General features: G+C 37.8%; 1 protein-coding gene across 1 annotated transcript in view; it reads right to left on the reverse strand.

The window, feature by feature from the left end:
- Positions 1-12802, reverse strand: part of NEB (nebulin) — a 231362-nt gene that overhangs the window by 150693 nt on the left and 67867 nt on the right. The window contains 10 exon segments of the mRNA XM_069080869.1: positions 1-151; positions 290-601; positions 1211-1318; positions 2222-2326; positions 4539-4745; positions 6677-6988; positions 8452-8559; positions 8725-8829; positions 9872-10078; positions 11068-11379. The exon segment at positions 1-151 is cut by the window's left edge and continues 56 nt beyond it. Coding sequence (XP_068936970.1) covers positions 1-151; positions 290-601; positions 1211-1318; positions 2222-2326; positions 4539-4745; positions 6677-6988; positions 8452-8559; positions 8725-8829; positions 9872-10078; positions 11068-11379 — 1927 coding nt within the window.

Here is a 12802-nt window from a genome sequence, read left to right on the forward strand (position 1 = left end):
ATTTCTTGAATTGAAAGTTGCTAGGGTGCTGACGGTATTTCCTGTCACTTGCATACTCAGTAGCTTTCTTGGCCTTCTCCACTTCCAGAGAACCAGCTGGACTCCAGCCAAGGCCTTTGTACCATTCGTTGTAGTCCTGTTTATATTCATTCTATAAAGAGAAGAAGCAAATTCTACCTTACTCACCCACTCTTTGGTGGGAGCATTTGTCTGCTGGAAAAGAAAAATGTAATCTCTTTTTCCATCTTAGGACCAACAGTGACCAACCCAAAAGGAAACACAGGCTTACGTCACTTTGAATGCGATTCATATTCCTGGATAATTCAATGTTCATTGCATCTGGAAGGAGGATGTACTTGTGAATCAGGTGCTTGTAGGCAGTGTTGCTTATGTTGGCCTGGGCATCCCTAGCTGCTATGACACTAAGCATATCAGCAGGAGTGTGATAGCTGGTCTTGGTATTCTCATAGTTTTTCTTGTATTCCCGATCAGATTGCATTTTAGCCACTTGCATGTAGTGGACTAGTTTGGGATCATCTTGAACATTGCGGAAACCAACCATCTTCCCCTTTTCCTTTTCATAATTATATTTGTATTTATACTGTGAAGAAAATAAGAAGATATATGTCAAAGAACTCCTTGAGTAAAATCAAGGGGGAAAAAAGGCTATTAAACAGTGACGATTCACAGGATTATGGATTTAGGTTTGGTATCATCTAGTCCAGTCCCCCCACTCACATACACACACATTTTACAGATAAGGAAACTTAGGCTTTTAGAGATTATATGACAATTCAAACTCAGGTCCTCTGACTCCAAGTGCAGATTTCTTTCTACTCTTCATAATGACTCCCATGCATAAAAGAACAGTGGGGTTTGTCCAACTCTTTGTTGTTCTGAAAAGTCTTAATCACTCAGCACAACTGAATGATGAGTAAGGACCTTCTCTTGAGGAATGGGGCATCAAATAGGTTCTTTAAATATACAATGAGTTTCATTTAGTGACTGGTATTATTAGACCAATTTATAGATGGTTATAGAAAGACTACAAGATAGGACTTTGTTGTATTGACTGACAAGATGGGCTCAGGACCAGTCTAATGCTCGTCAGCAGGCACATTGTCTTTTTAATGTTTCTAGAAGTCAGTCTTGATGAATCGTGCTTGCATGGGAAACAAAAGTCCAGGAGATTGTTTTCATTCAGACTTACATCACTAGCAATGTCTCTAGAAGCTTTCGCAGCAGTGATAGGAATTGCATCAGTTCTGAGATCATATCCCTTCTTCCTTGCCTCTTCCAAGGAAAGCTTGTATATTTTCTATAAAGAGAAACATAAGAGCACAAAAGGAGTATTGGTGATTGGATTGGAAACCAGGTCGTCTACCAAACCAGTTCTTTCCATTTACTGTACTGCTGTCATAAATCAAAGAAAAAATTAAAGAACAGAGAAAGCAAGATATTTTCAGAGCTATCTCAAACCAAACTCATAATGTTTTAATTGGTTCTTTTAAATTTAAGGAATTCTAAGAACATCAGTGACTCCTCAAGCCCTGTAGGAGGAATCTCAAGTAAGGAAAAGTTTTCTAGGAGAGAAAAATTATATACTAATTCCAGTTAGGCAAAGAAAAGAAAAATACAACAAAAATACAACTAGTATAACATATAGTATGATATTTCCTCATCCTAGGCTCTAATAATGGTTCTGCCTTCCTTCCCTACCTGAGAATTTCACACAGGTGAGTCTGCACAAACTCAAAAGAAATGAAAGCTCAGGCTTATTTATACCTCCTCTTCTCTCTCATTCCTCTCCTGGTACCAATGTTCCTTTTTAGTCTCCTTAGGCTGTAAGGAAATACAGCCACAGATTCCTTTTGTAGCACCCTGGCATGCTGCCACTCCTTTATAGTTTTAGACTTCTGAATATCTAGGTCCCACCCCATCGACAGTCCTGCTTCCAAATTTCAAAGAGAATAGGAACACAGAATTAGAAAGGATAAGACTTGCAATTTCATGACTGGAATGCCACCATTATTTTCCTTAGACACAAAAGTCTATACTGTGAATTGAACATCTCCCTTTCATTTTATATCCTCATAGTATCACCTGAGCATAGTACCATGCATATAATAGATGCTCAATAAATATTTGCTTATCTAATGAGTGAAAGAATGAATTCTAGTGGCAAAGATAGGGAAACTATGGCAGGGATACATATACTTACATCACTCATGTTAATTGCATTTGCTTTTGCCAAAACAATCTGAGGGTGATCAGGCATGATATGAACTTTGGTCTTATCTGCTTCCCAAGCTTGTTTGTAGAGATGCTAGAAAATCCAAAAATAGTGGTTAGAACCAAAAAATCTCTTAGAGAAAATTTATCAATGCAGTAACAAACCATGACTCCAAAGGACCAAAGATAAGATATGATAACCCCTTCCTGAAATGGATCTGATGGATTCAAGATGTAAAATAAGTCATAACATTTTGGACATGCCCAATGTGGGAATTTGTCTTTCTTGACTATGAACATTTGTTACAAGGGTTTCTATCTTTCTCTCTCTGTCTCCCTCTCTTTTCCTCTTTCCTTCCCTTTCTCTCTCCCTCCCTCCTTTCTTCTTTTATTTTGTTTAATCAGAGAGGAGGGAGGAAGTAGAGAAAATTTAATGTTTAATTTAAAAAAATAGTAAAATAAAGTTTAAAACCATGTCTAGAAATTTCACATTGTTTATCCAAATACAGTAGCTGTTGTTTCAAGAACTTAATTTTAAGGGAACAATTGAAATAATTCTGTTGAAGTGAAAAGATGAACAGAACTAAACTTAACTGGATCAGGAGGTCAGAAACCTCACTCCAGCTATGGCACTAACTAATGATCTTGCTTTTAGTATAACACTTCACTCCTCTGGGTCTCAATTTCCTTTTCTATAAAATTAGGGGGTTGTTTTAGATCTGAAATATTATATATATCACTAACCTTTCCTTTCTAGTCCCTATGTCATACCCCTAAAAATGCAACCAGTAAAGATGTGAAACATGCTTAAGGAGACTTCTTGCTGATCTATGAGGAGGATCTTTTAGTCTTTTTTGAAAATTATGGGGATTTTAGAATTTCTGGTCTTGAAACAGGAATGGAAGTCTGAATAGTACCTATTAGGCCAATGTTCTTCGAAGACATACAATTTAAATTTTCTGGTCTAAAAAGAACTGATAGAGAAGGCAATAAGGATATGGCAGTATGTCTCTAGGTTCTAGAACGGTCCCTCACCTGAGTATCCTGGGGGTGTTTTGGTATGGCCATAGGGTTCCCTAGATTGTGACTGTTTCATAGCAGTTCAATTGCTAAGGGCCTGGCCACAGCATGCTAACATCTGCACATCTGTCATAGGACCCACTGGTTCTACACCTCACAAACTGGCACTCAGTCCCGATGGCAATAAGTCAGTCCCAATTTATGCAGGGTTGGTATGGTTGGTGTCCTTTGTGTTTGAAGAGGACCAAAAATGACCCCACTGTGTTGGGATTTAAGATACAGTGTGCCTGACTGTGGCTGATCAAATCACTACAAGCTCTGAAGGCTCTACCTCAGTTGGGCAAAAATAGTCCATATGAATATTTGGAGTCTCTAAATATACACGTCCCACATTTTTTTCATTACCTGTAGTTCTTTAGGCATTTTCTTACATCAGTAATGCAGAGGATTTACACACAGGTCACTGCTAGTTCCCAAACTCAATTAACTATGACTGAGACCTGCTCACCAAGTTGAAGAACTGCTACAGTTTTAGTAGCTTAAAAAGACATCAAGACTTTTAGAACAACCTGTGTATAACATGTTTATCCAGAAATATATGTATTTATATAGAAATACATATTTTATGCAATAGAAGTGTGGATAAGTTGCAATCTTTCCTAATGGAGGGAATACCATATCCATAATCTCCCACAGTCATTGAATCACAGAATTTCAGAGTTGGAAGGGATCCAATCTGGATCTGAACAAAATTCCCCTCTACCACATATCTCCCCTGACAGAATGGAAATTCCTTAAGGGAAGGGACTATTTCATTTTTGTCTTTGTATCTCCAATGCACTTAATAAAAATTTGTTGATGGATTGATACATGACAAATGACCATTCAGCAATTGCTTGAAGATGCTTATCTCCTTTGGAACAGCCCTCTTGGTTAGTTTTTCCCTACATGCCCTTGTTATCTGACTGACTGCAACTCTCACCTATTATCCCTAGTTTCCCTGAATTACTGAAGCATATAAAAACAATACCTAAAGTTTTCACAGTTTTATGATTTACACTGTACTTTCACACTCTTTATTTTGTAGGGTTCTTACAACCCTGTGTGGCGTTGCTATGATCATTTTTCAGGGAAAGAAACTGAGGTTCAGATAACCCAAGTCATTTTCTCAGTGTCACATTGCTAGAAGCATAGAGAGTTAGTGATCGGTACCAGATCTTCTGACTCCTAGTTCTATGTTCTTTCTCCTCCCTTTGAATAATGAAATTGTTGAAATATTTACTTACTTCATTCATGATTTTTGCATTATTCTGTGCCAGGACCATGCTCATTGAGTCCATCAAAGTAGAATACTTCAAGGTGTCTGGATGCTGGCGGTACTTCTTTTCACTAATGATCTCCATGGCTTTCTTGTTTTTCTCAGCTTCCAGTGAGCCTAGGGGCAGCCACCCGATACCTTTCATGAAGTCATCATAGTCTGCTTTGTACTGATTCTTTAAAAAGAAAGAAAGGCAGTGAGGGAGGGAATGAAACAATGATTAGCTTTGTGGACAACACAGAAGTAATACAGATTAATAAGTACGGGATATATAATGGCCAATAGGTCCCATTTTAGTTTTCAAAAAATAAAATACTGAAATTCAATTATTTTAAATATTCAGCTTCCATTGTTTTTTTTTTTTCCACTAAGTCAAGAGACAGCAGATCCCTGCTAGATCTAGAGCTGGAAAAAGATTGAGATGATTTAATCCACATCCCTTGCCCCCATTTTACAGATGAGGAAACTGAAAACCAAGGAAGTTAAGTGACTTGCCCGAGGTCACCTAGGGAATGATGGAGCTCAGATTTTAACTCATGTGTTACAGTTTTACCAAGTTCAGGGTACTTTTAGTCAGTTTCCTTTCCAAATTATCTTAGAAAGAAAAAATGCTACTCAAATGCAAAGAGAGGATAACTGACTGTGGGAATTTTATTTCTGACTCAGTTTCCTAGGTCATAGATTTAGATCTGGGAGGGACCTTAGAAGTCATCTACTCCAGTCCTCTCATTTTACAAATGAGAAAACTGAGTGCCATAGAGGCTAAGTCATTTGCCCATGGCCACACAGGCAATTAAATAGAGGAGCTGATATTTATCCTCAGGCCCCACGATTCCAAGTTCAGTGCTCTTTTTCATAGTACAATGCTCTGTGGAGGAACATTATCTCAAACTAATTTGCATCCAGATATTGTAAGAGACTTGGTTTATGTATCTTGTCACCTTGAAAATATCTAGTTTTTAATCAGACTTCAGGCAGTGGGTAGCAGTTCCCCTACCCCTAGCCTGTCACAACCTGCCACTGCTTTTTAAAGACCTCCTCTCTGGATCTTACCCCGTGTGGATTGCACTATTTCTGCTTCTGCTTGGAGAGCCTATGGCCTGTCAACCCATATCGCTCCTTTTAGTGCTACCTTTGGCCCCAGTGATGTGTAGTTCCTCATTTTAGTTTTCTCCAATGTGGCACATCTCTGGACCTGGAGTCAGGAAGACTTGAGTTCAAATGCTACCTCAGATGCTTATTGACTTTGTGACCTTAGACTTCTATTTGCCTCACTCTCCTTGACTATAAAATGGGGATAATAATAGTACCTGTCTCCCAGAGATGTTGTGAGGAACAAATGGGATGAAGTATCTAATAGGTAATACTTTGACCTAGCACAGTGCCAAGCACAGAGTAGGTACTTAATAAATCTTTCCTTCTTGCCTATCTTTTTTCCTTCCTTTCTCCTTTCTTCCCTTCCCTGCCTTTCCCTACTTTTTTCTTCCTTCCTTCCTTCCTTCCTTCCTTCCTTCCTTCCTTCCTTCCTTCCTTCCTTCCTTCCTGCTTCTCTTCCTCATTTTATTCATTTATTCCTTCTTCACTTCCTTCCTTCCTTCCTCTGTTCCTTCTTGCTTTTCTTCCTTCCTTCCTTCCTTCCTCTGTTCCTTCTTGCTTCTCTTCCTCCTTTTGTTCGCTCATTCCTTCCTTCCTTCTTTCCTTCCTTCCTCCTTCCTCACTTCCTTCCTTCTGTCTTTTCTTTTCTCCTTCCTTCCTTCTTCTGTAACATAGCAAATGAGTAGCTCTGATTGCTGAGTTCTCAATCTACATGCCTCTCTCTGTCTTCACTGGTATAATCTAGCATAATCTTTATAATAGTCACTCCTATACAAATAAATATATTTTTAGTTTTTACCATCTATGGAGTGGCACAGCAAAATTAGAAAGTGACATAGTCACTGTGCATTACAAAAGTTGAGGGAGGCAGCATTAGGCCAAAGGAACAAAGATCATCAGTGACATATTTGCTTTCTTGTTTTTCCTCTTCCTCTGCTGCGTGGCAGTTACTTTCAAAATATTAAAGGGTCACTGAGCCAACATGCACAAATTCTTGCGTCTTTCACTTACATTGCTCTGGATCTGCATCATATTTTTGGCTAACTCAAAGTTCATGGAATCTGGAAGCATGTTGTATGTGTGAATCAAATTCTTGTAGTTGACATTGGTAGCCACTTCCTGTGACTTCTTTGCTGCCACGACACTAAGCATGTCCACTGGAGTGTGGAATGATGTCTTTGACTTCTCATAGCCTTTCTTATATTCTCGGTCAGACTGCATTTTAGCCACTTGCATGAAGTGCACTAATTTGGGGTCATCTTCAAGGCTCCGGAAGCCAATGTGCTTCCCTTTGGCTTTTTCGTAGGCTTGCTTGTACTTGTACTGTGGGCAGAAAGAGAAAGTGGGACAGAGATAATGAATAAGGGAAGAGAACAGGTTCCCATAACCATATGGTAGCTACCATTTTAAAATGTATTTGGTCTTAGCTAGTTTAAATTAAGCAAAAGAGGAACTAAATAGAAATAGATTTTTTAAAAAAGATTTCATCTCAAATTCCCACATTGGCCCCCAAAAGCTGAGAGGACATGAAGAAAAATGAACTCAGTATTAATCCCAGTAATTCAGAAATGAAGGTTCACTCAAGGTACATAGGCTGTGTACATGTGTATTAAGAAGAAGAAATAGGGGTGGCCAGGTAGTACAGAGAGTAAGAGCACCATCTCCAGTGTCAGGATGACCTGGGGATCAAATCCGGGCTCTGACACTTAGCACCTACCCAGAAACACGTGGCCGTGTCACCTTGAGCAAGTTACTTAACCCCAATTGCTTTAAAAAAAAAAAGAAGAGGAAATAACTGAATAAATTATGGCATTTGAATAAAATAGAATATTATTGTGCCATAAGATGGTTTCAGAGAAACCTTAGAAGACTTATATGAATTGATAGACTCAGGAGAACACTTTCTACTTTAGCTATGGCATTGTAAGAATAAACAACTTTGAAAAACTTAAGAATTGTAATCAGCATACAGTAAATAACCATTACTCTAGAAGACTGATGATGAAAAATGCTACCTCCAAATCCTGAAAGTTGATAGACTAGCTGTGCAGAATGAGACATACATTTTTTGGACATTGTCAACATGGGAATCTGTTTTGGTTGACTTTGCATATTGTTATGAGAGTTTTGTTTTCCTTTGTCCAGTGGAGAAGGAAGGTGGGGGAGAGGGAAAAGAAATGCTTATTAATTTTTTGAAATTTCATTAAATTACCCTGCTATCTACTCATCAGGAGAATTTGCTGACACAGAGCACATAGAGCCCTTAAGAGCCCTTACAGCACATTCTGGTTAGTGGATTTTGAGTCAAAACTGTAAATACTTAATATTGAGAATTGCCTTGGCAGACCAATGTGAAATAAATTAGAAACTTCTGGAAAAATCAATTGGGTTAAAAAAATTAAATTTCTTTTTTCAGTTGTCTAATCAAATGTATGTAGAGTGTTTGGAATCCTTAAAATGCTATAAAAATGTGCAATACTATTATTATTTCAAAAGCATATTAAATAATAAGGACCTAAGTAGAGTCTGTAGGTATCAAAGTGTATGTTAAGTCGTTGAGAAATAGGTTCTCTTAACGACCTAGCTACAAGGTGTCCACAGGGGCAATTGAGCAAAACTATTAAATTCCATCAGTTTTCTTAGGGGTTCTGCAGACTGGAGGTTTCATCAAGGATAAATAATACCCTTGTGTAGGAGGAAAGCAGTACACAATTCACTTAAGCCTGTCTCATTTTACCACTGACCTTGTACTTGTATCTTAATTAAGGAGCAGTAAGAGAACTTACATCACTGGCGATGTCTCTAGAGGATTTTGCAGCCTGTATTGAGATAGCATCTGGCCTCAGGTCATATCCTTTCTTCTTAGCCTCTTCCCAGCCGGATCTGTAGAGTTTCTAATACACAAAGAAGGAAAACAAGATCATCTTCTTATTCAGGCCAGAAAGTCAATCCTTTTTTTTTTCTCTCACAAGATTGATTTGAAAATCAGGGGACTAGAAAATATGACAGTATGCTTTAATTGAAGGCTGAGGTTCCTTTTTTTGGCTTCATTTACTTACATCACTCATGGTGACTTGGTTTACTCTGGACAATAGAATTTCTGGAGTGTCGGGCATAACGTGGATGGTGGTCTTGTCTTTGTTCCATTTCTCAGTGTAGAGCCTCTGCAGTGGGAAGATTGGAATATTTTGTAGTGAGAAAAAAGAGGAGGATCCAAGAAAATAAGATTTATATACAATCAGGTCCTTGTGGTGCCTAGTTGTTTCTGGATGATTTTGATGTTTGCAGTATTGTGCTTTTATTAGAAAAAAAAGATCCTACCCTGGAGTGTATTAACAGGAATGTCATACAGAAGGTTCAGAACACTAATCCTCTCACTGAATTCATTCTCATTGAGGCTCTTTTTATAAAGATAGGAGTACTGTCTGTTCTGTAATTTCGAGTTTAATAAGGACATTAAGGAAACGTGGAGATCCCAAAAGTGAATAGCAAAATGACTAATAACATGGTATCCAAGTAATGAGGTTAAATGGACTAGGGTCAGTGTTCCTGGAGAAGCCAAGATAAAGAATCTCTTTAAAAATAGAGCGATGCTTTTGAAAACACATTATTAACCAACTCACTATTCCTTATATCCACAGAGCTACATTATAGGAAAATGGCATAGATCCTACATTAAGAAACTGGCCTAAATTGCAGCAAGAGAACGAAATGGTCTGGCCTCATCCCCTGTGAGTCCACTTTCACTTGAGCAATAAAAGCATTGTTTCATGGTCTTGACCACAAAAGTCTGCCTTAATCTTTGGTTCTCTTTTAATTTAGCCATGGTGCAGGAACAATGACTTATCATTGATATAAAGAATAGATTTTTAGTAAGAGTCAAGGAACCAGACATTTAGAATTGGAAGGAATGTTAAAGATTGCATGGACCAACACTCGCAAGTTATAAATGAGAAATCTATGGCCCTGAGCAAAGTGTGGTTCAAGGTCACATGGCTAGCAAATAGCAGAACTAAACCCAGGTCTCCTAAGTCTTTGTCAACTGCTTATTCCAACGCACCAAGAAATAGAATGGGTCTAATTGGCAAACCTGTCCACTGCACCAGTGAATTATGAGACACTGGAATTATTTAATAAAGTCATGGAATTCCCTCATCTGCTGGGTTATTTGAAGATTTTGTTTGATTCTAGAATTTGGGGCTTCACCTTGTCCATAGTCAGCTTATTATTTTTGTTAAGCACTTGTTCCATAGCATCCATGTCATAGGTGAACTTGAGTTTTTCTGGATGTTGGCGGTACTTCTTCTCACTGAGAATCTCTCCAGCTCTCTTTGCTTTCTCCACTTCTAGGGACTCTGCTGGCATCCACCCAATTCCTTTCATCCAGTTGGTGAAATCCGATTTATAAAGATTCTGGAAAACAAAAGGGAAATGTTCAGGCAGAACTTGGGTTTCTTTCCCTGAATGATTTATTCATTATTACAACTTCAATGGAAACAGCCTACTTTCTACTCCCTACTGTCTTTGGGAACATGTGAATAGAGCACATATTCACTACTTATGAGAATTTATGGGGTGATTTCTTTTCAGTTTTTAATAAAACTTATTTCATTGGGAGAAAGACCTTTTATGAATCAAAATGATTTTTAAAAGAGCATTGAGTTGATTAGGTAGAATTAACCTCCTCCTCACCTGAGCCTCCATTCCCAGAAGCATTGTTGATGATATTGAGAATTGCTGTCTAATGTGCTTCAAATTTGCTTTTCATACAGGAGATATAAAATCATAAGCTGTCAGAGCCAAAATATGCCTCAAAGTTCATCTTATCCAATCCCCTTATTTTAAAAATGAGGCAGCTGAGGCTCACAGAATTTCATAAACTTATATTTAAATCTACCATTTTATCCAAGGATTAGCTTTAGACCATTCAGTCAGGTAGGTTTAGAGACTGAACCTGTGATTTCATTGGTGAAAGGCAACTCCCTCCACCAATGTGGGGTGGCATTTCCTTTGCAGCTTGTAATCTAAGAGAGTTGTGCAGTGCAAAGAGATGTTAAGTGACCTACCCAGGGTCACATAGTTAGTATGCATTAAAGGCCAGGGTTGAAATCAAGCCTTTCTGTCTCTGAGGCCAACTCTTTAACCACTATACCATATTGCCTATCTGTATTTAGACAGAAGACAGCTTAAATGTATCAAATGCTATAACTCAGCCATCACTGATATCTCTGGAAGCAGAGGGGAATGCTGAAAAACAGGTGCTTCCTCAATAAACTTTTGTATTGAGCAAATAAGATTCCTATTCCTGCCCAAATGGGGCAAATGAAAATTTAATCCTGATTACTTGGACCAGAAAAATTGCTAATTTATACATTTTAACAAGTCCATTAATCAATACGTACATCACTCTGGATCTGCATTGCATTTCTTGAATGTTCCATACTCAGGGCATCGGGCAAGAGTGTGTAATGATGGATTGGCTGTCTGTAGTTGGTGTTGGTAGTGGCTTCCTGAGACTTCTTTGCAGCTATCACACTGAACATATCCAAGGGTGTGTGATACCTGGTCTTGGTGGCCTCATAACCTTTCTTGTACTCACGGTCTGACTGTATTTTGGCCACATTCATGTAGTGCACCAGTTTAGGGTCATCTTGAAGACTACGGAATCCAACTTGCTTTCCTTTGTCTTTTTCATAGGCCTCCTTATATTTGAACTAGAGGAAAGAGAATAATAATGAAAGCCTTGAAAAGATATAGCATTTATCTCTCTACCAAAAAAAGTGTTAAACTGCAAAGCATCATTTACTTGGACTCACTGGGGCATCTAATCCAGAATGGATTAGGGAAACATCTATACTTGTAACATTTTAAAAGAAATATAGTTTAGATGGAAATATATCCTGTATGACTATACATGTATAATGTATATCAAATTGTTTGCCTTCTCAATGAGGAGAGGGAGGGAAAGAATTTAGAATTAAAAAAAATTTTAATTAATGTCAAATATTGTTTTTACATGTAATTAGGAAAAAATAAAATATTAAATAAAAAAGAAATACAGTTTAGTTACTTATGATAACTCAAACAAGTTATAGAATTCTTTACTAGTAGAAGGCCTTAGGGGAGAGAGAGAAATTATATGTAATTCCCAAATCAAGTATATAAATGCTTGTTGACTGACTGATTGAATAAATGGATGTCTAGAAAGCTTGAGTTGGCCCTCCTAAATATTTTCATATGTTCCTTCAACAAGTGTGTTTGTATTGTGACTTTGTTCACTATATGAAGAAATGACTTGCTGGGCAAAACTAAATCAGTCCATTTCTTATATAAATCACTGAAAACTCAAATTAGTGCTATGCAAATTAATGAGTTATCCTCCATTTACCAAATAATTCATCTTACTAAAATAGTTAAGAATATGACCTGTGGTAGCCAAACAAAGTAAGGCTGGAGTTCTATAATTAAAACTATAATTCATTCCCTTTGCTTTGGCTTGATTTCACCATAGAGAATTCCCCAAGTTTCTTCTTACTCTAGTCCATCCTCCATTTGGCTCTAACTCAGATATGATGATGTCAGACTTCCCTCCTTCTTAATAAACTCCAGTGGCTTCCTATCAGCTCCAGGATCAAATATAAAATCTACCGTGTTGCATTCAAAACCCTTCATAATCCACTCCCCATATTTTTCCAGTCTTCTTCTAGGATACACCCTGACCCCTTCCACATACCTCCCCCTATACACATACACTTAGATCTAGTGACAGTGGCCTCCTTGCTGTTCTATAAACAAGACAGTTGATCTTTCAAATCAAGTTATTTTCCTTGGTTGTCCCTTATGCTTAGAATTTTCTGCCTTTTTATCTCTATCTTCTGGTTTCCCCCATGGCTTCCTTCAAGTCCCAGTTAGAATCTCACATTCTACAGAAAGCCTTCCCTCACCCCTCTTAATTCTAGCACTTCGCTAGTGCCTGGAACCTTGTCAGTTCTACATAAATGCTAGTTATTATTATTATTATCATAGTGCCTTCAATTTGTTAATTATTTACAATTTATCTTGTATATCCTGTTTGTAAATACTTGTTTGCATTCTGCATTGTCTCCCTATTAGACTGTGAGTTCCTTGAGAACTGGG

The sequence above is a fragment of the Petaurus breviceps genome, unplaced genomic scaffold (assembly GCF_028583685.1).
Source record: "Petaurus breviceps papuanus isolate PSGF00001 unplaced genomic scaffold, PetGlider_PUasm1.0 91133, whole genome shotgun sequence".
In the NCBI taxonomy this organism is placed as follows: domain Eukaryota; kingdom Metazoa; phylum Chordata; class Mammalia; order Diprotodontia; family Petauridae; genus Petaurus; species Petaurus breviceps.